At 49.3% G+C, this 26,196-nt stretch overlaps 1 protein-coding gene across 1 annotated transcript in view; it reads right to left on the bottom strand.

Moving 5' to 3' along the window:
• The window catches only part of LOC120944290 (protein mono-ADP-ribosyltransferase PARP14-like), a 77,041-nt gene extending 55,505 nt beyond the window's left edge, over window positions 1-21,536 (bottom strand). Inside the window, exons 1-5 of the mRNA XM_040358315.1 lie at window positions 21,236-21,536; window positions 19,501-19,634; window positions 17,032-17,065; window positions 10,926-11,132; window positions 5,435-5,671 (exon numbers count right to left, since the gene is read on the bottom strand). Coding sequence (XP_040214249.1) covers window positions 5,435-5,671; window positions 10,926-11,132; window positions 17,032-17,065; window positions 19,501-19,634; window positions 21,236-21,425 — 802 coding nt within the window. The 5' untranslated portion in view covers window positions 21,426-21,536. The remainder of the gene's footprint in view (window positions 1-5,434; window positions 5,672-10,925; window positions 11,133-17,031; window positions 17,066-19,500; window positions 19,635-21,235) is intronic.
• Between the last annotated feature and the right edge of the window lie 4,660 nt (window positions 21,537-26,196).

The following is a 26,196-nucleotide window of genomic DNA, read 5'->3' as shown; positions in this document are numbered from 1 at the left end:
TGGTGGATAAAGACGGAAAGAATTGGGATTATCTGCTCCCTGTTTGCAATAAAAGAGGTTCCCCAATCGTTCACAGGGTTCTCTCTGTTTGAGCTACTGTATGGGAGGCACCCCCGGGGCCTACTGGACATTGCCAGGGAAACATGGGAGAGTGAGAGTTCCCCTCATCGAAGTGTGATTGAACATGTGGCCCAAATGCAAGATAGAATTTCCCAAGTGATGCCGATTGTGAAGGAACATTTAGCCCAAGCCCAATTGGCTTAACAAAGGATTTACAATCGTGGGGCCCAGGTCCGTTCCTTTGCACCTGGTGATAGGGTGTTGGTGCTGGTCCCCACGGTCGAAAGTAAATTCCTATCCAAATGGCAGGGTCCATATGAAGTGTTGGAAAAAATGGGAGTGGTGAATTATAAAATTAGCCAACCGGCAAGACGAAAACCTGAGCAGCTCTATCACGTGAACTTTCTGAAACCATGGAAGGATAGAGAGTTATTGGTCGCTAAGACTACCCAATTTTCTGCTCCATTTAACCTGGCTGTCCCTGAAGTTGGGATAGCGGAGACTCTATCCAAAACTCAGCAACAGGAGGTTAAAGAATTTGTGCTCCGTAAAAAGGAGAAGTTTTCAGACCTGCCAGGTTGGGTCTCCGGAGTTGAACATGACATTATCACCACACCAGGGGATAAGGTCAAGTTGAAGCCTTATAGAATTCCAGAAGCCCGGCGAGAGGCAATTTGCCAGGAAGTAAAACAAATGCTTGAGCTAGGGGTGATAGGAGAGTCAAATAGTGATTGGTCCAGTCCCATTGTCTTAGTGCCCAAACCCGATGGAAGTTGGCGGTTTTGTAATGACTTTCGCCGCCTGAATAAATAGATGAACTGATTGATCGCCTAGGTATGCCCGATTCATGACAACGTTAGACCTGACCAAGGGTTATTGGCAAATTCCTCTCTCGGAGTCGGCCAGCGAAAAAACAGCATTTGTAACTCCAGACGGATCTTTCCAATATCGGAGGATGCCTTTTGGGTTACAGAATGCTCCTGCCACATTCCAACGCACCATGGACAAGACCCTTCGGCCTCATCAAGCCTATGCTGCTGCATACCTCGATGACGTTGTCATCCACAGTGAGGATTGGGAATCACACTTGCCAAAAGTTCAGGCTGTTTTGGATCCCATCTGGAAAGCCGGGTTTACAGCCAATCCAAATAAATGTACCCTTGGGCTAGAAGAGGCTAAGTATCTGGGGTATACCATTGGAAGAGGTCTAATCAAGCCCCAAATAAACAAAGTTGAGGCTATTCAGGATTGGCCCCGTCCCACCAACAAGAAACAGGTTTGTGCATTTTTGGGGATCGCGGGCTATTATCGCCACTTTATCCCCCATTTTGCCTCACAGGCTGCTCCCCTGACCAATTTGACCAAAGGGGAGGAGTCTGTCATGACCAAATGAACTTCCGAAGCAGAAACAGCTTTAAAACAGGCCTTATGTAGTCAGCCAGTTTTAAACTCGCCTGATTTTTCACAGGACTTTGTGGTTCAGACAGATGCGTCAAATGTGGGCTTAGGAGCTGTACTGTCTCAGATTATCAAGGGGGAGGAACAACCTGTTATGTACCTCAGCCGAAAGTTGAAGGCCCATGAGGAGAATTATGCCACCATTGAGAAAGAATGTTTGGCGGTGAAATGGGCTTTGGATTCTCTCCGGTACTACCTCGTGGGTAGACAGTTTGAACTGGTGACGGATCATGCCCCATTGAAGTGGATGGCACAGAACAAAGAGACCAATAGGAGAATAAATAGGTGGTTCCTGGCCCTCCAGGAATGTAGTTTTATGGTAACGCATCGCCCCGGTGCTAAAATGGGGAATGCAGATGGGTTGTCCCGAGTGCATGCCTGCCTGGCAACCTGTGTCCCAACCCTAGGGTTGAAACAAGAGGGGGGGGGGTATGTGACAGAAAGTCAGGTAAATCTGTGGGTGTTGTCACAGACGGGAGATACATTTCTGCCTTGTTTAGACAATACACCAATTGTTATTAGGCGTCGGCTGCAGAAGTAGCCAGAAAAGGTTTAAGGGCGTTGGAAAACTTCAGCTGTTCAGAATGAGGCAATTAGGGCCTCTATAAGTAATCCAGAGCATTACCACAAATTGCTGCATCCTGAGGCTTTGTGAGTAAGGAGAGCAGTAGCTGAAAGTCTTCTGAGGAGGTGAGGTGGTGATTGATTTTTCTGTGTGATAAAAATCAAAAAGAGACTATTGTTTTTCTGCTGTATGACCAGCAGTGTCTGCCCAGCACTAGGCTGTGCCAGACTCCCTAGATAGGCTCCTGTGTGGTGAAGGTAGACGCCCCAAGTGGTCAGGGTTTATTTTATGTTTGATTTTGTTTATGCTGTTTGGATTCTTGCACTTGTTTCCAGCAAGATGGAAGAATAAACCCAAATCTTTGTTTTCAACCGTCTTCGACTGCCTGTCTGTATAAATTCAGTGGGTAGTGAACCCATCCAGGGGGTCACACACCCCGCTACCGCGCTAACCCCTTACAATATATATATCTCAAACATGTGTCCTTCTTATAGAAACCAGTTTTTAACCACTTCCCGCCCGGCCTATAGCCGATTTACGTCCGGGAAGTGGTTTTGAAATCCTGACAGGACGTTCCTGGACGTCCTGCAGGATTTCATGCCGCGCGCGCCCGTGGGGGCGCGCAGCGCGGCGATCGGTGATGCGGGGTGTCAGTCTGACACCCTGCATCTCCAATCTCGGTAAAGAGCCTCCGGCGGAGACTCTTTACCACGTGATCAGCTGTGTCCAATCATGGCCGATCACGATGTAAACAGGAAGAGCCGTTGATGGCTCTTCCTCACTCGCGTCTGACGATGTCCATCAGTGCCATCTCATCGGTGCCCATCAGTGCCGCCATATCAGTGCCCGTAATTGAAAGAGAAAAACGTATTTACAAAAAAATTTACAGAAAAAAATTAAAACGTATTTTTTTCCCCACATTTTCTGTCTTTTTTTAGTTGTTGCGCAAAAAAAAAAAAAATCGCAGAGGTGATCAAATACCACCAAAAGAAATCTCTATTTGTGGGGAAAAAAGGATGCCAATTTTGTGTAGCATGACCGCGCAATTGCCATTCAAAGTGCGACAGCGCTGAAAGCTGAAAATTGGCTTGGGCGGGAAGCTGCGTAAGTGCCCTGTATGGAAGTGGTTAAAGATATACATTTATATATAAATATAGAACCAGTTTATGTGTATAAAGGAATCAAAATTATACTAAGCATATTTCATATTATGCCAGTTACCAGCATACCCAAATCTTATATATATATTCCTCAGAACAAATTATAAAAACTGATACACAGTTTGAAAAATGTAACATATTCATTAAAAGATAAGCTCAAAACACGTGTGTCTACTATCAGAGTCACCTAGTGGTTGAAGTGGGTATTACCTAAATCTCACAGAGCTCCCTGAGAGGTAAATGATTAGGTTTTGCTTACCAATAAAAAAAGAAGCCATAGTAATTCCTCTTTAACCACCAATCACCATCAATCATGTACAGGTACGTTGCCCTTCAAGTGCCCAGACGTGGGTCTCGCGACCCGGTCCTGAGCCTCGTGACCGCGCCCGCGGGACCCGATCGCCGCTGGTGTCCTGCGATCGGGTCACAGGAGCTGAAGAACGGGAGAGGCGAGTGTAAAAAAAACCTCTCCCCATGCTTCCTAGTGAGCCTGTCACTGATCGTCTGTCATAGGGAACGACGATCAGTGATGTCACACGCCCCCCTACAGTAAGAATCACACACTAGGGCACACTTAAGGTAACCCCTTCACTGCCAGTGTCATTTTCACAGTAATCAGTACATTTTTATAGCACTGATTACTGTGAAAATGGTCCCAAAATAGTGTCAAAAGCGTCCGATGTGTCCGCCATAATGTCGCAGTCACGATAAAAATCGCTGATCGCCGCCATTAGTAGTAAAAAAAAAATATTAATAAAAATGGCATAAAACTATCCCCTATTTGGTAGACGCTATAACTTTTGCACAAAACAATCAATAAACGCTTATTGCAATTTTTTCCCCCAATACTATGTAGAAGAATACGTATCGCCCTAAACTGAGGGAAAAAAAATGTTTTTTTTTTATATATTTTTTTGGGGATATTTATTATAGCAAAAAGTAAAAAACATTGCATTTTTTCAAAATTGCCGCTCTATTTTTGTTTATAGCGCAAAAAATAAAAGCCGCAGAGGTGATCAAATACCACCAAAAGAAAGCTCTATTTGTGGGGAAAAAATGACGTCAATTTTGTTAGAGAGCCGCGTCGCACGGCCACACAATTGTCAGTTAAAGCGACGCAGTGCCGAATCCCAAAAAGTGGCCTGGTCTTTGGCCATCCAAATGGTCCGGGGCTGAAGTGGTTAAAGAATGTGTTCAGCACTTAAATATACAGTGGCCCGGATTCAGAAACGAGATACGACGGCGTATCTCCTGATACGCCGTCGTATCTCTGAGTGCGGGCCGTCGTATCTATGCGCCTGATTCATAGAATCAGTTACGCATAGATTTCCCTAAGATCCGACCGGTGTAAGTGTCTTAGGCTGCATATTTACGCTGGTCGCTAGGTGGCGCTTCCGTATATTTACGCGAGGAATATGCTAATTAGGTATTTACGCCGATTTAGAAACGTACGTCCGGCCGGTGCATTTTCTTACATCGTTTACGTTCGGCTTTTTCCGGCGTAAAGTTACCCCTTCTATATGAGGCGTAGCCAAAGTTAAGTATGGACGTCGTTCCCGCGCAGAGTTTTGAAAACTTTACGTCATTTGCGTAAGTCGTTCGCGAATAGGGCTGTACGTAAGTTACGTTCACGTCTAAAGCAATGACGACTTGCGGCGGAATTTCGAGCATGCGCACGGCATGCGCCGTTTGTAAAATACGTCAAATACGTGGGGTCACAGTGTATTTGCATAAAACACGCCCACATCATCCCCATTTGAATTAGGCGGGCTTACGCCGCCACACATACGTTACGCCGCCGTAACTAAGGGCGCAAGTTCTTTCTGCATAAGGAACTTGCGCCCTAAGTTACGGCGGCATACCGTATCTGACATACGTAACGCCGCGCCGGCAGATACTGCAATGTATCTCAATCCGGCCCAGTAAGCGCATCTAGTGGTCCAAAAAAAATAAACAGTACAGCAGGGGAAATCTCTGTAATGAAGGTAAATATTGCAGCAAAAGCTGGTTCTTCTCTGTTATGTTTTAATGGGTTATTGTATTTCTTTGCGGTAGGCAGGACTCTGTGGCCCTCACTGCAAGTGCTTGATTCATTGTATAGGGTGACAAAATACAGTATGACGTCTGCCCCCTCCTGCCCCTGATATTACCACCCCCACCCCCCAGCGCCCTCCTCGTCTATCCCTCTCACCTCCTGCCTGGTGAAATGTGACCAGCGCGGCTCCTTCATCTGATAACATCGTCACATCTTCTACATCCCCTCCTCCGTTCCTTGCGCTCTCTAAGTAAAGTGTGACCATTTCCTCCGGGGTGTCGGGGGGGATCCCCTCCACTCGGACGCTTCTGGTTTCCTCCAGACTCTTCGCCGTTATTTTATGCTGTTTGACTCTCGGGCTCCCGGAGAATTTTCCAATGAAATCGGCAATATCTGTGAAAAGAGAAACATCACATCCCAGTGAATAGGTAGATACACGCTTGGAATTTACCTAAAGACCGCGGGCCATATTCTCGTAGATCCTGCGGCGGCGTCGCGTAAGCCATTTACACTACGCCGCCCCAACTTACAGGAGCAAGTGCTGTATTCCCCAAACACTTGCTCCGTAGTTTGCGGCGGCGTAGTGTAATTGGCCCGGCGTATCCCCGCGTAATTCAAAGGGGGCGGCTTGTATTTAAATTAAGCGCGCCCCCGTGCCGTTCGAACTGGGCATGCGCCGGGCTTAAAATAGCCCAGTGCGCATGCTCCAGTTCTCGACCGAAAACGGCAATGACGCCGACGTGTGCGTCATTGACGTAAAGTCGTATTGAAGAACGACTTAGGAAAACGACGTACCCGACGGGAAAAGACGACACGGACCCGACGCCATACTTAACATGGATACGGCGGACTGGCGTAAGGTTACCCCTCATATAGCAGGGGTAAGTTTACGCTTACGCAAACGACGTAAGCGACTGCTACGCGACGCAAATTCGTTCGGGAATCGGCGTATCAGGCTCATTTGCATAAACAAATGAGACCAGAACGTAAACGCCACCTAGCGGCCGGCGGCGAATTACATTTAAGATCCGACAGTGTAAGTGACTTACACCTGTCGGATCTTCAGCGTATCTATGCGAAAATGATTCTAGGAATCACTCGCATAGATACGCGGGTCAAAAAACCGAGATACGATGGAGTTTCCTGAGATACACCGTCGTAACTCTTGTGAGAATATGGCCCCACGTAACCATTGTGACCCACGAAAAAAAAAGGCTTGGTGGCCACCATTCAGGCTAACAAGGTCCAATGAATGAGAAGCCACTGACTAGTGAGGGTGCGGGATGGGGAAAGATTCATCCAGACCCAAAGCTGTAGAAATAGGAAGAAAAAATCCCAGCCGCCGCACACCTCGTCCCGTCCCAAGTTCATTCATCCAAGCCACGCCCCCAACATGTTTCACCCCGCCCCTGGGGCTTAATCATGGAAATAGGTTGGGGGCAGGGCTTGGATGAATCAAGCTGAGGCTACTTTTACCTGCTAACCATTAGGGACGGGACGAGGTGTGCAGCGGCTGAGCTATCGCTCGCTTCCTATTTTTACTTCATTGTAACAATTAGCTACATTTATTTGCTAATTTGCGCAAGTGTTCTCTAGTATTGTTACATTGTGGGGCAGATCCACGTAGATCGGTGCTTCTCTCCGCCGGGCGTAGCGTATCTAAGGCCTCGTACACACGACCAAACATGTCTGCTGAAACTGGTCCGCGGACCAGTTTCCGCGGATATGTCCGACCGCGTGTACGTCCTAGCGGTTAGGTTTCCAGCGGACAAAAGTTTTTTAGCATGTTAAGAAACTTGTCCGGTGGAAACCTGTCCGTCGGACATGTCCGATGGTTAGTACAACTCATCGGACATGTCCGCTGGAAGCATTGAACTTCCTGGTTCGCGCACATCGCCGCGTCATCGTTGCCGCCACGTCACCGCGTATTCTGTCCGTGGGGAATTTGGTCTGATGGTGTGTACACATATCAGACTAAATGATCCCACCAGACCTGACCGATGAAAACGGTCCGCGGACCGTTTTCATCGGACATGTCTGGTCGTGTGTACGAGGTCTAAGATACACTACGCCGCCGTAACTTATTTTTTTTTTCGAATCCTCAAAGAATTCGCGCCGTAAGTTATGGCGGCGTAGTGTATCTTTGGCGGCGTAAGGGCGCGTAATTCAAATGGATATGATGGGGGCGTGTTTTATGTAAATACGTCGTGACCCGACGTAAACAATTTTTTTTTTAACTGCGCATGCGCCATCTATGGGGGTATCCCAGTGCGCATGCTCAAAATTAAACCGGAACAAGCCAATGCTTACGACGGTGACGTCATTCTACGCAAATCCCTATTTGCGAACGACTTACGGAAAAAGCCGAACGCAAACGACGTAAAAAAAAAGCGCCGGCCGGATGTACGTTCGTGGATCGCCGTAAATAGCTAATTTGCATACTCGACGTGGAAATCGACGGAAACGCCACCTAGCGGCCGCCAAAAGAATGCACCTGAGATCCGACGGCGTACTAAGACGTACGCCTGTTGGATCGATCCGAGATGCCGTCGTATCTTGTTTTGTGGATACAAAACAAAGATACGACGCACAAAATTTTAAATTACGCGGCGTATCAAGAGATACGCCGGCGTAATTCTTTTGTGGATCTGCCCCTATGTCTCTTGTTACAAAGATGTATTTATTTCCTATGTTCCTCAGCTCCATCTAGTGGCCATGATGCAGTAGTTTATTGTCCACAACAGACCAGAAAAGGAGATTTGTTTTTACCCAATAGAATGAAGGTACATGCAGATTGGATGGATGAATGGATATGCATTTTTTTGTTTGTTAACCACTTAAGGACCCCTTCACGCCGTTATACGTCGGCAGAATGGCACGGCTGGGCACAATCACGTACCTGTACGTGTCTCTTTAAGCCCAGCCGTGGGGTCGCGCGCGCACGCGACCCAGTCCGAAGCTCAGTGACCGCACCAGCGGGACCCATGGACCCGATCGGTCCCCGGAGCTGAAGAACAGGGAGAGGTGTAAAGGTGTAAACACACCTTCCCCGTTCTTCACAGTGGCACTGTCATCGATCATGTGTTCCCTGACATAGGGAAAGACGATCAATGACGTCACACGTCCAGCCCCGCCCCCCCTACAGTTAGAAACACATATGAGGTCACACTTAACCCCTTCAGCGACACCTAGTGGTTCATTCCCAAACTGCAATTGTCATTTTCACAGTAATCAGAGCATTTTTATAGCACCTTTTGCTGTGAAAATGACAATGGTCCCAAAAATGTGTCAAAATTGTCTGATGTGTCCGCCATAATGTCGCAGTCACGAAAAAAAATCGCTGATCGCCGCCATTAGTAGTAAAAAAAAAAATATTAATAAAAATGCAATAAAACTATCCCCTATTTTGTAAACGCTATAAATTTTGCGCAAACCAATCGGTAAACGCTTATTGCGATTTTTTTTACCAAAAATAGGAATAGGTAGAAGAATATGTATCGGCCTAAACTGAGGAAAAATACGTTTTTTTATATATTTTTGGGGGATATTTATTATAGCAACAAGTAAAAAATATAGATTTTTTTTCAAAATTCTCGTTAAATTTTTGTTTATAGCGCAAAAAATAAAAACCGCAGAGGCGATCAAATACCACCAAAAGAAAGCTCCATTTGTGGGGAAAAAAGGACGCCAATTTTGTTCGGGAGCCATGTCGCACGACCGCGCAATTGTGACTTAAAGCGACGCAGTGCCGAATCGCAAAAAGGGGCAAGGTCCTTAACCTACATAATGGTCCGGGTCTTAAGTGGTTAAATAGGCCCAATGATGTGTAAAATTACAACCACAGTATAAAACCTACGTAAAAATGGAATACAATGATTTGCAAATCTCATAAACCCCCTATTGTATTTACAACAGAAAATAGAAAACATATAAAATGCTTAAACAGGGAAAATGGACCATTTTAAGAAAAAAAAATCAAGTGATTTTAAAATTGATGGCAGCAACACGTCTCAAAAAAGTTGGGGGCGGGGGCATGTTTAGCATGATGTAGTCTCCCCTCCTTCTTTTACCAACACTCTATAAATGTCTGGGAAGTGAGGAGACCGGTTGGCAGAGTTTTGGGAGAGGAATGTTGTCCCGTTCTTGCCAGATATAAGATTCGAACTGCTCAACAGTCCTCGGGTCTTCTTTGTTGTATTTTTCATTTCAATTGGTGAAAGGTCTGGAGTGCAGGCAGCCAGTGAACACACGGAAAGGAGCACATCACGGCATGAACTGACCCTGAAAGTTGCTGTCTAAAGCTTCGGAGAGGTCCCATTACTGGACCCAATGGGCATCATAAAATGGATAAAAGCCATCACCCACCCATCCATCTATATACATGCGTGCCACCTGCCTGGCTCGGCACTGATTGGATGTCAGTTGTAGTAATACGCCAATAGTGACTTCCAATCTGTGGAGGGCAGTTCATGTACACAGTGGGGTAGATTCACGTAGCTGCGCGCCTAGTTACAGGAGCAAGTGCAGTATTCACAAAGCACTTGCTCTGTAAGTTGTGGCGGCGTAGCGTAAATGGGGCCGGCGTAAGCCCACGTAATTCAAATGTGGAAGGGGGGCGTGTTTTATGCTAATGTGTGATGACCTGACGTGATTGACGTTTTGTACGGATGGCGCATGCGCCGTCCGTGTACATATCCCAGTGTGCATTGCTCCCGAGTACGCCGCAACGACGTATTGGTTTCGACGTGAACGTAAATTACGTCCAGCCCTATTCGCGAACGACTTACGCAAACAACGTAAAAAATTCAAATTTCGAAGCGGGAACGACGTCCATACTTAACATTGGCTGCGCCACCTAATAGCCGGAGCAACGTTACGCCGAAAAAGCCTTAACGTAAACTACGTAAAAAACTACCGCCGGGCGCATGTTAGTTTGTGAATTGGCGTAACTAGGTAATTTGCATACTCTACCCCGAAAATGACGGGAGCGCCACCTAGCGGCCAGCGTGAGAATGCACCCTAAGATACGCGTAAGAGACTTACGCCAGTCGTATCTTAGGCTAATGTCAGCGTATCTTGCTTTCTGAATACAGAAAGAAGATACGCCGGCGCAGATTTGAATTTACGCGGCGTATCTCTGAATCTACCCCAATTATTCTATTTATTTTACCCCCATAGTGCCGCAAACATCGGCTGCACAAAGTAAGGCCAGTTTAAGTCAAGCGCCTTGACAAGACTAACTAGAGCAGGGGTCTTCAAACTACGGCCCTCCAGTTGTTCAGGAACTACGATTCCCATCATGCCCACTCATGTCTGTGAATGTCAGAGTTCTACAATGCCTCGTGGGATGTATAGTTCCACAACAGCTGGAGGGCCGTAGTTTGAAGATCCCTGAACTAGCGTGTTAAAGAATTAGTGACCAGTTCACAGGAAGGTCCTTCTCCAAACATTGGTCCTGCATCTTCCCTCACATTAAGTCAGTCTGATTAATGTGAAACGGAGGAAAAAGATAAATATTTCTACAGCCCATTCCAACCAATCACATATCATCTTCTGCTCTCTAAGCAGCACTGATAAGATAAAATATGGAATGTGATTGGTTGTTATGGAGTTGTTCATAAATCGTTGTCTTTGTCGGGGGTCTGACCTGTATCACATGTGAAGGTGATGACGGCTGATTGGATCTCCGGAATCCTCTCTATGTAGAAGTCGGTGTCCATGGATCTGTCACTGATGTTCTCCACCAGGAGGTTCAATATCTCCGGAGTGAAGCTGTCCTGGATGTTTTCAATCAGAACCGGAACCGGAGAGGACGGAGGGTTGGGTGGCACCTCTTTCTCTAGAGTTGGTTTCCCTGTGAGGAAAAGTGGAAATAATTATAAGACATGTTATTGCTCTATCCCAAATATCTCCAACCACCCACAGTTATCTTTCCCATTGTGTACCTATAAAGCCCAGAAAGGGGTCTGAGTAATGTCCTCCTTCCTCCTCCAGACCATACTAAGCCGTAAATTCCCTCTACCTAGGACCTAGGACTCTACCTAGGACTTCCCAAATACCAAATTTCACGTCTACAAGTTGTCCAGAACACGGCAGCCAGACTGGTAACTCGAAAAAAAAACTGGGAATCAATCACCCCGTCCCTGAGGACCCTCCATTGGCTAGCCGTGAAGGATCGGGTAACATTTAAGACCCTTTGCCTCGCTCACAAATGTATCCAAGGAAAAGCCCCGCAATACCTCTGCGACAAAATAAAGCACTATACCCCAGCCCCTCCCCCCCTCCCGTCAACTAACCAGAACCTCCTCCACATCCCCAGAACCCGCTACAAATCAGAAGGCAAATGAAGGTTCGGAGTCCAAGGACCCCGGCTATGGAACGCTCTACCCGTGGCTATCCGCTCGGAAGAAAACCACCTGGCCTTCAGGAAGAAGCTTAAGACCCACCTCTTCTGAAGACACAGGCGGACACGGCTATGGAACGCTCTACCCGTGGCTATCCGCTCGGAAGAAAACCATCTGGCCTTCAGGAAGAAGCTTAAGACCCACCTCTTCTGAAGACACAGGCGGACATGGCTATGGAACGCTCTACCCATGGCTATCCGCTCGGAAGAAAACCATCTGGCCTTCAGGAAGAAGCTTAAGACCCACCTCTTCTGAAGACACAGGCGGACACGGCTATGGAACGCTCTACCCGTGGCTATCCGCTCGGAAGAAAACCATCTGGCCTTCAGGAAGAAGCTTAAGACCCACCTCTTCTGAAGGCACAGGCGGACACGGCTATGGAACGCTCTACCGGTGGCTATCCGCTCGGAAGAAAACCATCTGGCCTTCAGGAAGAAGCTTAAGACCCACCTCTTCTGAAGACACAGGCGGACACGGCTATGGAACGCTCTACCCGTGGCTATCCGCTCGGAAGAAAACCATCTGGCCTTCAGGAAGAAGCTTAAGACCCACCTCTTCTGAAGACACAGGCGGACACGGCTATGGAACGCTCTACCTGTGGCTATCCGCTCGGAAGAAAACCATCTGGCCTTCAGGAAGAAGCTTAAGACCCACCTCTTCTGAAGACACAGGCGGACACGGCTATGGAACGCTCTACCCGTGGCTATCCGATCGGAAGAAAACCATCTGGCCTTCAGGAAGAAGCTTAAGACCCACCTCTTCTGAAGACACAGGCGGACACGGCTATGGAACGCTCTACCCGTGGCTATCCGATCGGAAGAAAACCATTTGGCCTTCAGGAAGAAGCTTAAGACCCACCTCTTCTGAAGACACAGGCGGACACTGGCTGCAAATGCGCCTTGAGGTGATTTAGTTCGCATTTGTAGCGCTATACAAGTTACTCACTCATTCATTCAAGCTTTGTCTGTATTCCCCATGAGAACGGTTGACAGTTGGTTTCACCTTTCTGTAAGGACATGTTCTGCCTGTCATATTTCCCTCCTCCCCCCACCCTGGCCATACGTGGAGTGCTCAGAAATATCGCCCATTTGCCCTTTTCACCGTTGCTTGAAATTTGCAGATATTGAATGGCCTCGCCACCATTGCTAATTAGGGAAGGGCGATATCCTTGTATGGATTCTAATACCATCGCTATGCTGGTGACAGGTATATCTGTTATATCACCACTTCCTAAAACTCAATATTTCTAAAAATTAGCTCATGATATTACCCCCTCCCCATGTCCCCTACCCCAACTTTTCCATCAGGATCAATAGCACAACTCTCAGTGCCTCCTCTCATGTCAGGATGTTCGGTGTAATCCTGAACTCTGACCTTTCCTTCCGGCCCCACATCCAGCCAATGTCCAAATCTTGCCACCTCAACCTCCATAAGCATCAAAATACGCTCCTTCCTAACCAATCACACCACCAATATACCAATCTTCTCACTTGTTATCTCTCACATCGACTATTGCAACTCCCTCCTTTTTGGCCTCCCTCTACACCGGCTATCCCACCCTCAGTCCATTATGAATGCTGCTGCCAGGCTTCCACCTTACCAATCATTCAGTGCCCACTCCTCTCTGCCAATCCCTCCACTGGCTTCTTTTTGCCAATGATTACAATTCAAAATACTAAGAACCACATGTAAAGCCACCCCGAGCCACATCACCAACCTCATCTCCAGATATCACTCAAAACGTCCTCTTTTGCTCTTCCCATGACCTCCGGCTCTCTTCTTACCTCATCATCTCCCAAGTTTGCCTTTAGGACTTCTCAAGAGCCTCTTCCATTCTTTGGAACTCTCTACCACAACCTGTCCTATTCTGTCCACCTTTAGTGGATCCTTTTCTCTAAAGGAGAATCTGACTGTGTGAAAACGATAACCCTTGTAGAGGAAGAATATTCTTATCAGGATTAGTGAAAGTGAAAGTTCCGTTTTTAGGCGACAGGATAGACTTCCTGTGACGGGGGGGGGGGGGGGGGGGGGAACCCAGAATCCCTTGGAAAGGTTGGGAAACCCTTGTTTCAACTCCCCATGCACCTCTTATGTCTAAGTCACCCTGTGTCCATCCTGGTACAGGGTGACTGAGAAAATATGTCTTGGATTACTTAAAATGGGACAGTAATATTTCTCCACAATATCTCCCAGGATAGATGTAAAGACTATTCTTGGTTTGTTTGATTCTGAACTCCACATGTTAGGTGAGAGAGCCGATCACATTGGCCTCTGTACAATGTAGGAGACGGGCCGACTCCTGCTGGAGCTCCTGCTATTGTGAGAAGGTGTCCTTATACTTATGATAATGTATCATCTACTGCAGGGGTCTCCAAACTTTTCATACAAAGGGCCAGTCTACTGTCCTTCAGACTTTAGGAGGGGCGGATTGTGGCCAGCAGGGTAAGAAAATGTCCCAAGCTCAGCATCAGTGAGAATAAATATGGCCTCAGGGTTGGTGGTCAGTAGAAGTAGTGCCCCATTATTGGTATTAGTAGGAGGAAAAGAATCCCATCATTGGTATCAGTGGAAAACATAGTGTCATATTGCTGGTGACAGTGGGAGGAATAGTGCCCCAAGGGCCGGATAAAGGCTAGCAAAGGGCCACATCTGGCCCTCGGGCCGCAGTTTGGAGACCCCCGCGCGAGAGAACGTCGTATAACGTCGGCGACAAGTCTGACCTGTAGTGAAAACCTGATTTATCATAACAATGCCCAGGAGGGCACAGAGTCACATCGGCTGCTTTAAGGGATTAGTTAATTAGCTCATGTTAATTTATGTTTCTGGTTACAGGTGTATTGTTAGAGTAATATGAGCAGGAGGGAGGAACCTCCTCTTCTACTGTATCTAAGACTTGTATTTTGGTTCTAATAAACAGTTCATGTTCAGCAATCAAGCAAGTATCGTCTTGTTTGTTGTTGATAGCGGTTGAAATATCTGATATCTAAATCTAAAACTCCAATCGTGTGTACAGGGCATTAGAGCAGGGCTGTCTTAATGAAAGGACACACCTGGGCACTGCCCAGGAGCCCCAGCTGCATGGGGGCCCCTGCCCTTTCCTCAAAGCAGCTGGTCCTTGAGCCCGGGCTGCCCCTCTACATCCCAGATATCCCCCCAGCACTCTGACCCCTCTACACCCTAGATATCCCCCCCAGCACTCTGACCCCTCTACACCCCAGATATCCCCCCAGCACTGTGACCCCTCTACACCCCAGATATCCCCCCAGCACTCTGACCCCTCTATACCCCAGATATCCCCCCAGCACTCTGACCCCTCTACATCCCAGATATCCCCCCAGCACTCTGACCCCTCTACATCCCAGATATCCCCCCAGCACTCTGACCCCTCTACACCCCAGATATGCCCCCAGCACTCTGACCCCTCTACACCCCAGATATCCCCCAGCACTCTGACCCCTCTACACCCCAGATATCCCCCCAGCACTCTGACCCCTCTACACCCCAGATATCCCCCAGCACTCTGACCCCTCTACACCCCCGATATCCCCCAGCACTCTGACCCCTCTACACCCCAGATATCCCCCCCAGCACTCTGACCCCTCTACACCCCAGATATCCCCCCAGCACTCTGACCCCTCTACACCCCAGATATCCCCCCAGCACTCTGACCCCTCTACACCCCAGATATCCCCCAGCGCTCTGACCCCTCTACACCCCAGATATCCCCCCCAGCATTCTGACCCCTCTACACCCCAGATATCCCCCCAGCGCTCTGACCCCTCTACACCCCAGATATCCCCCCAGCACTGTGACCCCTCTACACCCCAGATATCCCCCCAGCACTCTGACCCCTCTACACCCCAGATATCCCCCCAGCACTCTGACCCCTCTACACCCCAGATATCCCCCCAGCACTCTGACCCCTCTACACCCCAGATATCCCCCCAGCACTCTGACCCCTCTACACCCCAGATATCCCCCCCAGCACTCTGACCCCTCTACACCCTAGATAAGTGGTGCACAAGATGGGTGGTCAACCATTTATTGGCAGACAGTTCTATGAAACACAACATTATTTTTTATATTTTTAGTGCCCATAATTAGTCATATAGGGGGTTATCCACAAAAGGGATACGCCGGCGTATCTACTGATACGCCGTCGTATCCCTGTTTCTATCTATGGAACTGATCCACAGAATCAGTTTACCATAGATAGGCAGAAGATCCGACATGTGTAATTGAATTACACTGTCGGATCTTAAGGATGCAATTCTAGGCCGGCCGCTAGGTGGCGAGGCCATTGCGGCCGGCCTAGAATATGCAAATGAACACTTACAGCGATCCACGAACGTTCCGACGAACCCGTCGCGCTAAATCTACGTCGTTTACGTCGAGTTACGCCATGTAAAAATAGGGCTAAGTCCTATTTGACTAAGCCCTATTAAGTATGGCCGTCGTTCCCGCGTCGAAATTTTAAAATCTACGTCGTTTGCGTAAAGCGTCCGTGAATGGCGCTGGACGCCATTTACGTTAACGTTAAAGCAAATGACATCGGAGCGACGTCTGTTAGCGCAATGCACGTCGGGTAAGTTACCCCGACGGAGCATGTGCAGTACGTCCGGCGCGGGAGCGCGCCTAATTTAAATGGGACTCGCCCCATTAGATTCGGCACGCCTTGCGCCGGACACATTTAAGTTACACCGCCGCAAATTTCAAGGTAAGTGCTTTGTGGATCGGGCACTTAGGTAGAAATTTTGCGGCGGTGTAACTTAAATCGGAAGACTTAAGTTACGCAAGATATTTGTGGATCTGGCCCAAACTTCCCATATAATTGGGACGTACGAAACTGCATATTGGGATGATAATAATTCTACCCATATCCCCATCAAAAACAGGCCAAATGTAACTTCCCATTACTTCTGTATAATTTACTATGATCCTGTTATACAGCTGCATATATATATATATATCAGCAAGTGAACAGTTAAATATTAGCAACTGCTTCTTGCAACATTGTATCAATCACTGCAGGAAAAAATAACATATTTTGAGAAACAACAACAGAGTCCTTACCATATAAATGTGTATAAAGTACACTGACATCTAGTGAGAGTTCTGAGTATTGCAGCCAATAATCCCATCATCCCAATATGCAGTTTAGTACGTCCCCATCAGGGGCGGACTGACCATTCGGGCACTCGGGCAGTTCCCCCGTGGGCCCCATGCCACTAGGGGGCCCCGTCATCACCCCTAGCAACCTCTGTAGGAACCCTGGTAGAGGAAGGCTGGAATCCCCGGTATAAATACTTTTCATTATATATTGCAGTTCACTCCACATTGTTCAGTTACCTGAGAGTTTCTGTCTCTTCTCGGATTTACAATCCTGAAAAAAACAAAAAAAATCTTCACATTTCTGTAAATTTCTCGTTTTATTTCTAAAACCTGGAGCCTCCTCAGGGGTCCAATATATTTTTATTTGAATTTAAGATTGCACTCCTGTGGGGGTTGGGGTCTACAGCCCACCCACTGAGGACCTTAAGGGGTTGTAATGGTTTGTCTTTTATTTTCCAAATTGGTTCCTTTAATCTCGTGCATTGTTGGGTCACTTACCTTTTCCTTCCATTTCCCTTCCAGTGGCGGCTGGTGCGCAATTTTTTTTTTTTTGGGGGGGGGGGGCGCAAATGAAAAAAAAAAACAATTGCAGCCTCACTGTGCCCATCAAACGCAGCCACTGTGCCATCAATTGTCACCACTGTGCCATGCCATCAAACGCAGCCACTGTGCCATCAATTATCACCATTGTGCCATGCCATCAAACGCAGACACTGTGCCCATCAATTGTTGCCACTGTGCCATGCCATCAAACGCAGCCACTGTGCCATCAATTGTCACCACTGTGCCATGTCAAACGCAGCCACTGTGCCATGCCATCAAACACAGCCACTGTGCCCATCAATTGTCGCCACTGTGCCATGCCATGAAACACAGCCACTGTGCCATCAATTGTCACCACTGTGCCATGTCAAACACAGCCACTGTGCCATGCCGTCAAACGCAGCCACTGTGCCCATCAATTGTCACCATTGTGCCATGCCATCAAACGCAGCCACTGTGCCATCAATTGTCACCACTGTGCCATCAAACGCAGCCACTGTGCCATGCCATCAAACGCAGCCACTGTGCCCATCAATTGTCGGCAACTGTGCCAATTGTCGCCACTGTGCCCTTTTATTGTCGTCACTGTGCCCTTTAATTGTCGCCACTGTGCCCATTGTCGCCACTGTGCCAATTGATGCCACTGTCACTGTGCCCATTGTTGCCAGTCACTGTGCCAATTGTCGCCACTGTGCCCTTTAATTGTCGCCACTGTGCCAATTGATGCCACTGTGCCCTTTAATTGTCGCCACTGTGCCAATTGATGCCACTGTGCCCTTTAATTGTCGCCACTGTGCCCATTGTTGCCACTGTGCCAATTGATGCCACTGTCACTGTGACCATTGTCGCCAGTCACTGTGCCAATTGTCGCCGCTGTGCCCTGTAAAATGCTCCTCCCCCCGCCCGGCACTTACCTTTCTGGGGTCGGCCATCCTCCTTCCACGTCCCTTGATGTCTTCTCCCACCCTCGATGGCGCTTCAGCCAATCAGGTTACCGGTAACCAAAAAACTGCATGAAACTTTTAGGTAGATTCAGGTAGATGTGCCTACACTTACGGCGGCGTAAGTTTAGGCTACGCCGCCGTAAGTTAGCGAGGCAAGTACATGATTCACAATGTACTTGCCTGCTAAGTTACGGCGGCGTAGCCTAAAGCGGGGCGGGCGTAAGGGCGCCTAATTCAAATGTGTGTAAGGGGGGCGTGTTTTATGATAATGGGGCTTGACCTTACGTTTTTGACGTTTTTTTTTACTGCGCATGCGCCGGGCGCCTACATTTCCCAGCGTGCATTGCGGCTAAGTACGCCGCACGGGCCTATTGATTTAGACGTGGACGTAAACGACGTAGATCGATATTCGCGGACGACTTACGCAAACGACGTAAAAATTGTGAATCTCGAAGCGAGAACGGCGGCCATACTTTAACATTACTATTCCAACTAATAGATGGAATAACTTTAGGCCTGATAATGGCTTACGGAAACGGCGTAAATGTACTGCGGCGGCCGGGCGTACGTTCGTGAATCGGCGTATCTACTAATTTACATATTCTACGCCGACCGCAATGGAAGCGCCACCTAGCGGCCAGCCTCAATATAGCAATCTAAGATAGAATGGCGCAAGCCGTCGTATCTTAGTTATGTTTAAGTGTATCTCTGTTAGAGAATACGCTTAAACAAACGCCGGCGTAGATTCAGAGTTAGGTCGGCTTATCTACTGATACGCCGACCTAACTCTTACTGAATCTACCTATTTGTGTTCTAATCAGTGGCGGTGCGCGAGCGAGAGGGGGCGGCGCTCCGGAATCAGTGGCGGTGCGAGAGGGGGCGGCGCTCCGGAATCAGTGGCGGTGCGAGAGCAAGAGGGGGCGGCGCTCCGGCGCCCTCTATAGACGCACCGCCACTGTTCCCTTCTAAAAAAATGTTTTCTTTGTCTGAATTTCTCACTTCCTGTTCCTCCTCTGTAAGCTTCCCCCCATCATCCGAGACTTTCTGGCCGGGGGGTTAGTCTGCCAGAACAGCTTACTGAGGAGGAACAGGAAGTGAGATATTCAGACAAAGAAAAAAAAAACATTTAGAAGGGAAATGGAAGGAAAAGGTAAGTGAACCCCACAATGCACGAGATTAAAGGAACCGATTTCCCCCTTCTCTGTACCCCAACACTTACCCCAGCCTTGTCCTGTGGGGGTGGGGGGGTCTCTCTCCTCCGTATGTCTTCCGGTAATCGGACTTCCAGCTGTAATGTCGTTCCATCCGGTAATTTCAGTTCATGAGTTTTCCTCTGCAGAACCCGATCCCGTGCTGTGATAGAGAAGATTACAGATTATTGTGTATTCTATTCTACCATCCAGATAATTCTGTCCCCCAGGGGGGGAAACATGTCAGCATTCAGGATTACTTTTACTTACCTCCCTCCTCCTTGTAGTGTATGAGGATCCCCCTCCAGTCCTCAGTACTTACCTCCCTCCTCCTTGTAGTGTATGAGGATCCCCTCCAGTCCTCAGTACTTACCTCCCTCCTCCTTGTAGTGTATGAGGACCCCCTCCAGTCCTCAGTACTTACCTCCCTCCTCCTTGTAGTGTATGAGGATCCCCCTCAAGTCCTCAGTACTTACCTCCCTCCTCCTTGTAGTGTATGAGGATCCCCTCCTGTCCTCAGTACTTACCTCCCTCCTCCTTGTAGTGTATGAGGATCCCCTCCTGTCCTCAGTACTTACCTCCCTCCTCCTTGTAGTGTATGGGGATCTCCCTCCAGTCCTCAGTACTTACCTCCCTCCTCCTTGTAGTGTATGAGGATCCCCCTCCAGTCCTCAGTACTTACCTCCCTCCTCCTTGTAGTGTATGAGGACCCCCTCCAGTCCTCAGTACTTACCTCCCTCCTCCTTGTAGTGTATGAGGATCTCCTCCAGTCCTCAGTACTTACCTCCCTCCTCCTTGTAGTGTATGAGGATCCCCTCCAGTCCTCAGTATTTACCTCCCTCCTCCTTGTAGTGTATGAGGATCACTCTCCAGTCCTCAGTACTTACCTCCCTCCTCCTTGTAGTGTATGAGGATCTCCCCTCCAGTCCTCAGTACTTACCTCCCTCCTCCTTGTAGTGTATGAGGATCTCCCCCCAGTCCTCAGTACTTACCTCCCTCCTCCTTGTAGTGTATGAGGATCCCCCTCCAGTCCTCAGTACTTACCTCCCTCCTCCTTGTAGTGTATGAGGATCCCCCTCCAGTCCTCAGTACTTACCTCCCTCCTCCTTGTAGTGTATGAGGATCCCCCTCCAGTCCTCAGTACTTACCTCCCTCCTCCTTGTAGTGTATGAGGATCTCCTCCAGTCCTCAGTACTTTCCTCCCTCCTCCTTGTAGTGTATGAGGACCCCCTCCAGTCCTCAGTACTTACCTCCCTCCTCCTTGTAGTGTATGAGGATCTCCTCCAGTCCTCAGTACTTACCTCCCTCCTCCTTGTAGTGTATGAGGATCCCCTCCAGTCCTCAGTATTTACCTCCCTCCTCCTTGTAGTGTATGAGGATCACTCTCCAGTCCTCAGTACTTACCTCCCTCCTCCTTGTAGTGTATGAGGATCTCCCCTCCAGTCCTCAGTACTTACCTCCCTCCTCCTTGTAGTGTATGAGGATCCCCCTCCAGTCCTCAGTACTTACCTCCCTCCTCCTTGTAGTGTATGAGGATCTCCTCCAGTCCTCAGTACTTACCTCCCTCCTCCTTGTAGTGTATGAGGATCTCCCCTCCAGTCCTCAGTACTTACCTCCCTCCTCCTTGTAGTGTATGAGGATCTCCCCTCCAGTCCTCAGTACTTACCTCCCTCCTCCTTGTAGTGTATGAGGATCTCCTCCAGTCCTCAGTACTTACCTGCCCCCTTCTAGTAGTAGATTATAATGCCCCCCCCCAGTACCTACCTGTCTCCTCCTTGTAGTGTATGAGGATGTACCCCCGGGTGCAGTCGGGGTCTCGGATCTCGCACTCTCCTCCGTCTGATTTGCTCTTACTCCCGAAATACAGCTGCAGTTTATTTTTCAGCTTCTTCAGTTTTTGTGGCCCCTGGCTCCAGGTTAGGGCCACAGGGTGCAGGTACTTGCTGTCCCCCATGGCGATGACATCTAGTGAGGGTCGGTTTGTGGAAGGCGCGGTGGTACAGCCCGGCGGGGAGTGAAGGTCGGTGGTTTTCTGGGCGAGGAGGAAATATTTATGATAAAAGAAACTCTACAGATAGTTTCACTTTCTATTACTGCAGATCACATGACTTTCCCCCTCCGGCGGGGAGTTCCTGGAAATGTCCCACAATCTGCATTGACTTTCTATGAAGGATTCATGGAATTTGCTGTTCCATATTGTACATTGGGGGGTCCCATCGTGTGCATTGGGAGGATCCCATCGTGTGCATTGTGGGGGGGGGTCCCATCGTGTGCATTGTGGGGGGGGGGTCCCACAGTGTGCATTTTGGGGGTCCCATAGTGTGCATTGTGGGGGGTCCCATAGTGTACATTGTGTTGGGGTCCAATAGTGTACATTGTGGGGGGTCCCATAGTGTACATTGAGGGGGGCTCCCATAGTGTGCATTGGGGGGGGTCCCATAGTGTGCATTGGGGGGTCCCATAGTGTACAATGAGGGGGGGTCCCATAGTGTGCATTGGGGGGGTCCGATAGTGTGCATTGGGGGGGTCCCATAGTGTGCATTAGGAGGGGTCCCATAGTGTGCATTAGGGGGGTCCCATAGTGTGCATTGGGGGGGTCCCATAGTGTACATTGAGGGGGGGTCCCATAGTGTGCATTGGGGGGGTGGGGTCCCATAGTGTGGGGGGTCCCATAGTGTGCATTGGGGGGGTCCCATAGTGTACATTGGGGGGGGTCCCATAGTGTGCATTGGGGGGGGGTCCCATAGTGTGCATTGGGGGGGTCCCATAGTGTGCATTAGGAGGGGTCCCATAGTGTACATTAGGGGGTCCCATAGTGTGCATTGGGGGGGTCCGATAGTGTGCATTGGGGGGGGGGGTCCCATAGTGTGGGGGGTCCCATAGTTTACATTGGGGGGGTCCCATAGTGTGCATTGGGGGGGTCCCATAGTGTGCATTAGGAGGGGTCCCATAGTGTACATTAGGGGTCCCCCACAGTGTACATTGTGGGGGGGGGTCCCCCACAGTGTGCATTGGGGGGGGGTCCCATAGTGTGGATTGGGGGGGGTCTCCTCTCTCAGGGATGATTGGACAGGGGGAGGAGTAGCTTAATATTAGTACAGAAATTCCTCCTCCATCCTCAGAAAGAGGAAATACAAAGATTGTTTCTTCTGAAGTTTCAATTTACAGATAAAGAAATAAAAAGCAACAAATTATGAGACACAGAAAGTAACAAATAAAGATAAATGTAAATCCTGAGGGCCCATCCATGATATTTGGTTTGCTCTGTGTATTATTATGGGATATTTGGTTTGCTCTGTGTATTATTATGGGATATTCGGTTTGCTCTGTGTATTATTATGGGATATTTGGTGTGCTCTGTGTATTATTATGGGATATTTGGTTTGCTCCGTGTTCGCTCCGGGTTTGCTCCGTGCCCCAACAGGACAGCATGCACACCACGCCGTGCTACTGACCCCCCTCCTCCTCGGCTCCAGTGTAGACAGGAGGGGGGTCAGGGGACATTGCATTGCTAGAGCTGGCTGATGATGTGAGGACTGTCACATGGAGGAGTGATGATAGAGGGGGGAGAGGATTCCTGGGTCTCCCCATGGCATCCCTGTGTCCTCCCTCTATGGCGTCCTCCTGTGCCCCCCCCCCCATGTCATCCCTGTGTCCTCCCTTCACGGCGTCCTCCTGTGCCCCCCCCCCATGGCATACCCCTGTGTCCTCCCTCCACGGCGTCCTCCTGTGCCCCCCCCCCCATGGCATCCCTGTGTCCTCCTTCCACGGCGTCCTCCTGTGCCCCCCCCCATGGCATCCCTGTGTCCTCCCTCCACGGCGTCCTCCTGTGCCCCCCCCATGGCATCCCTGTGTCCTCCCTCCACGGCATCCTCCTGTGCCCCCCCCCCCCATGGCATCCCTGTGTCCTCCCTCCACGGCGTCCTCCTGTGCCCCCCCCATGGCATCCCTGTGTCCTCCCTCCACGGCGTCCTCCTGTGCCCCCCCCCATGGCATCCCCCTGTGTCCTCCCTCCACAGCGTCCTCCTGTGTCCCCCCCATGGCATCTCCCTGTGTCCCACCCTCCACACAGCATCCTCCTGTGTCCCCCCATGGCATCCCCCTGTGTCCTCCCCCCACAGCATCCTCCTGTGTCCCCCCCATGGCATCCCCCTGTGTCCCCCCCATGTCATCCACCTGTGTCCTCCCCCCCACAGCATCCTCCTGTGTCCCCCCCCCATGGCATCCCCTGTGTCCTTCCTCCACAGCGTCCTCCTGTTTCCCCCCCATGGCATCCACCTGTGTCCTCCCCCCACAGCATCCTCCTGTGTCCCCCCCCCCATGGCATCCCCTGTGTCCTCCCCCCCATGGCACCCCCCTGTGTCCTCCTCCCTATGGCATCCCCCTGTGTCCTCCCCCCACAGCATTCTCTGGCCCCCCCCCCCATGGCGTCCTCCCCCCACAGTGTCCTCCTGTGTCCCCCCCATGGCATCCCTCTGTGTCCTCCCCCCCACAGCGTTCTCCTGTGTCTCCCCCATGGCATCCCCCTGTGTCCCCCCCACGGCATCCTCCTGTGTCCCCCATGGCATCCCCCTGTGTCCTCCCCCACCGCGTTCCCCTGTCCCCCCCCACAGCGTCCTCCTGTGTCCCCCTCCCCTCCACGGCCCCCCCCCCCCACAGAGTCCCCCTGTGTCCTCACACAGGGGCCCCATGATCTTCTATTGCCCGGGGGCCCTATGAGTTGTCAGTCCGCCCCCGCTCTTGCAATGACATGAACCTTCTATGAGAGTTTAGTGATTGAATTCTGTCACCTTAAACAGCTTATTAGAGAAATAAAAACTGCCCGGGGCTCAGCGACATTCATGACAGGGTGTGGCAGGGCGGCGTTCGCTGCGATTTTACGTACTTTTTTTAGATTCCTGACGTTTTATAGGTCACAACCCTTCCCCCGCTCACACCTGCTGAAGAATAAAAGTGATTTTGTTGTTGATTTCTGCACAGGAGCAGCCCATATAAGTTCATTAATGTTGCTGCAGATGGCTCTAAAGTATTTTCCCCAATCCCCACCTTCTGCCCCCTCCCTGTCATTTGGATACACACTATAATACCAAAAGTATTGGGACGCCTGCCTTTAACTTTAATGACCCCCCAGTCTTAGTCCGTAAGGTTCAATATTGAGTTGGCCCCGCCCCCTTTGCAGCTATAACAGCTTCACCTCTTCTGGGAAGGCTGTTTACAAGGTTTAGGAGGGTGTCTATGGGAATGTTTAACTATTCTTCCAGAAGAGCATTTGTGAGGTAAGGCATTGATGTTGGAGGAGAAGGCCTGGCTCGCAGTCTCCACTTGTATTCATCCCAAAGGTGTTCTATCGGGTTGAGGTCAGGACTCTGTGCAGGTCAGTCAAGTTCCTCCACCCCAAACTCGCTCATCCATGTCTTTATGGACATTGCTTTGTGCACTGGTGGGCAGTCATGTTGGAACAGGAAAGGGGCCGTCCCCAAACTCAAAGTTGGAAGCATGAAATAGTCCAAAATGTCTTGGTACGTTAAGACTTAAGAGTTCCCTTCACTGGGACTAAGGGGTCAAACCCAACCCCTGAAAAACAACCCCACACCATAATCCCCCCCCTCCACCCACACCATGATCCCCCCTCCCCCCCACACCATAATCCCCCCTCCACCAAATGATTTGGACCAGTGCATGATAAGGGACTATATACAAGATTTTAGTAATGAGAACGGTATTATTAGCAGTAATCAGCATGGATTCATGAAGAATCATTCTTGCCAAACCAATCTATTACCCTTCTATGATGAGGAGGTGAGCTGCCATCTAGATAATAGAAGGCCCTCACTGGTACGGTACCAGCTGATTGGAGAAAAGCCAATGTAGCACCAATATTTAAAAAAGGGCCGAGACATAACCCTGGGAACTACAGACCAGTTAGCCTAACATCAATAGTATGTAAGCTCTTGAAGGGGATGATAAGGGACTATATACAAGATTTTAGTAATGAGAACGGTATCATTAGCAGTAATCAGCATGGATTCATGAAGAATCGTTCTTGCCAAACCAATCTATTACCCTTCTATGATGAGGAGGTGAGCTGCCATCTAGATAATAGAAGGCCCTCACTGGAATGGTACCAGCTGATTGGAGAAAAGCCAATGTAGCACCAATATTTACAAAAGGGCCGAGACATAACCCTGGGAACTACAGACCAGTTAGCCTAACATCAATAGTATGTAAGCTCTTGGAGGGGATGATAAGGGACTATATACAAGATTTTAGTAATGAGAACGGTATCATTAGCAGGAATCAGCATGGATTCATGAGGAATCGTTCTTGCCAAACAAATCTATTACCCTTCTATGAGGAGGTGAGCTGCCATCTAGATAAAGGAAGGCGTGGTGTATCTGGATAAAGGAAGGCCCGTAGATGTGGTGTATCTAGATAAAGGAAGGCCCATAGACGTGGTATATCTAGATAAAGGAAGGTCCGTAGACGCTATGTATCTACATAACGGAAGGCCCGTAGACGCGATGTATCTAGATAGAGGAGGGCCCGTAGACATGTAGTATCTAGATAAAGCAAGGCCCGTAGACGTGGTGTATCTAGATAAAGGAAGGCCCGTAGACGTGGTGTATCTGGATAAAGGAAGGCCTGTAGACGTAGTGTATCTGGATAAAGGAAGGCCCGTAGACGTGGTGTATCTGGATAAAGGAAGGCCCGTAGACGTGGTGTAT

The sequence above is a fragment of the Rana temporaria genome, chromosome 6, assembly GCF_905171775.1.
Source record: "Rana temporaria chromosome 6, aRanTem1.1, whole genome shotgun sequence".
In the NCBI taxonomy this organism is placed as follows: domain Eukaryota; kingdom Metazoa; phylum Chordata; class Amphibia; order Anura; family Ranidae; genus Rana; species Rana temporaria.
Note: the sequence above shows the minus strand (reverse complement) of the source record. Positions and strands in the feature narration are given on the sequence as shown.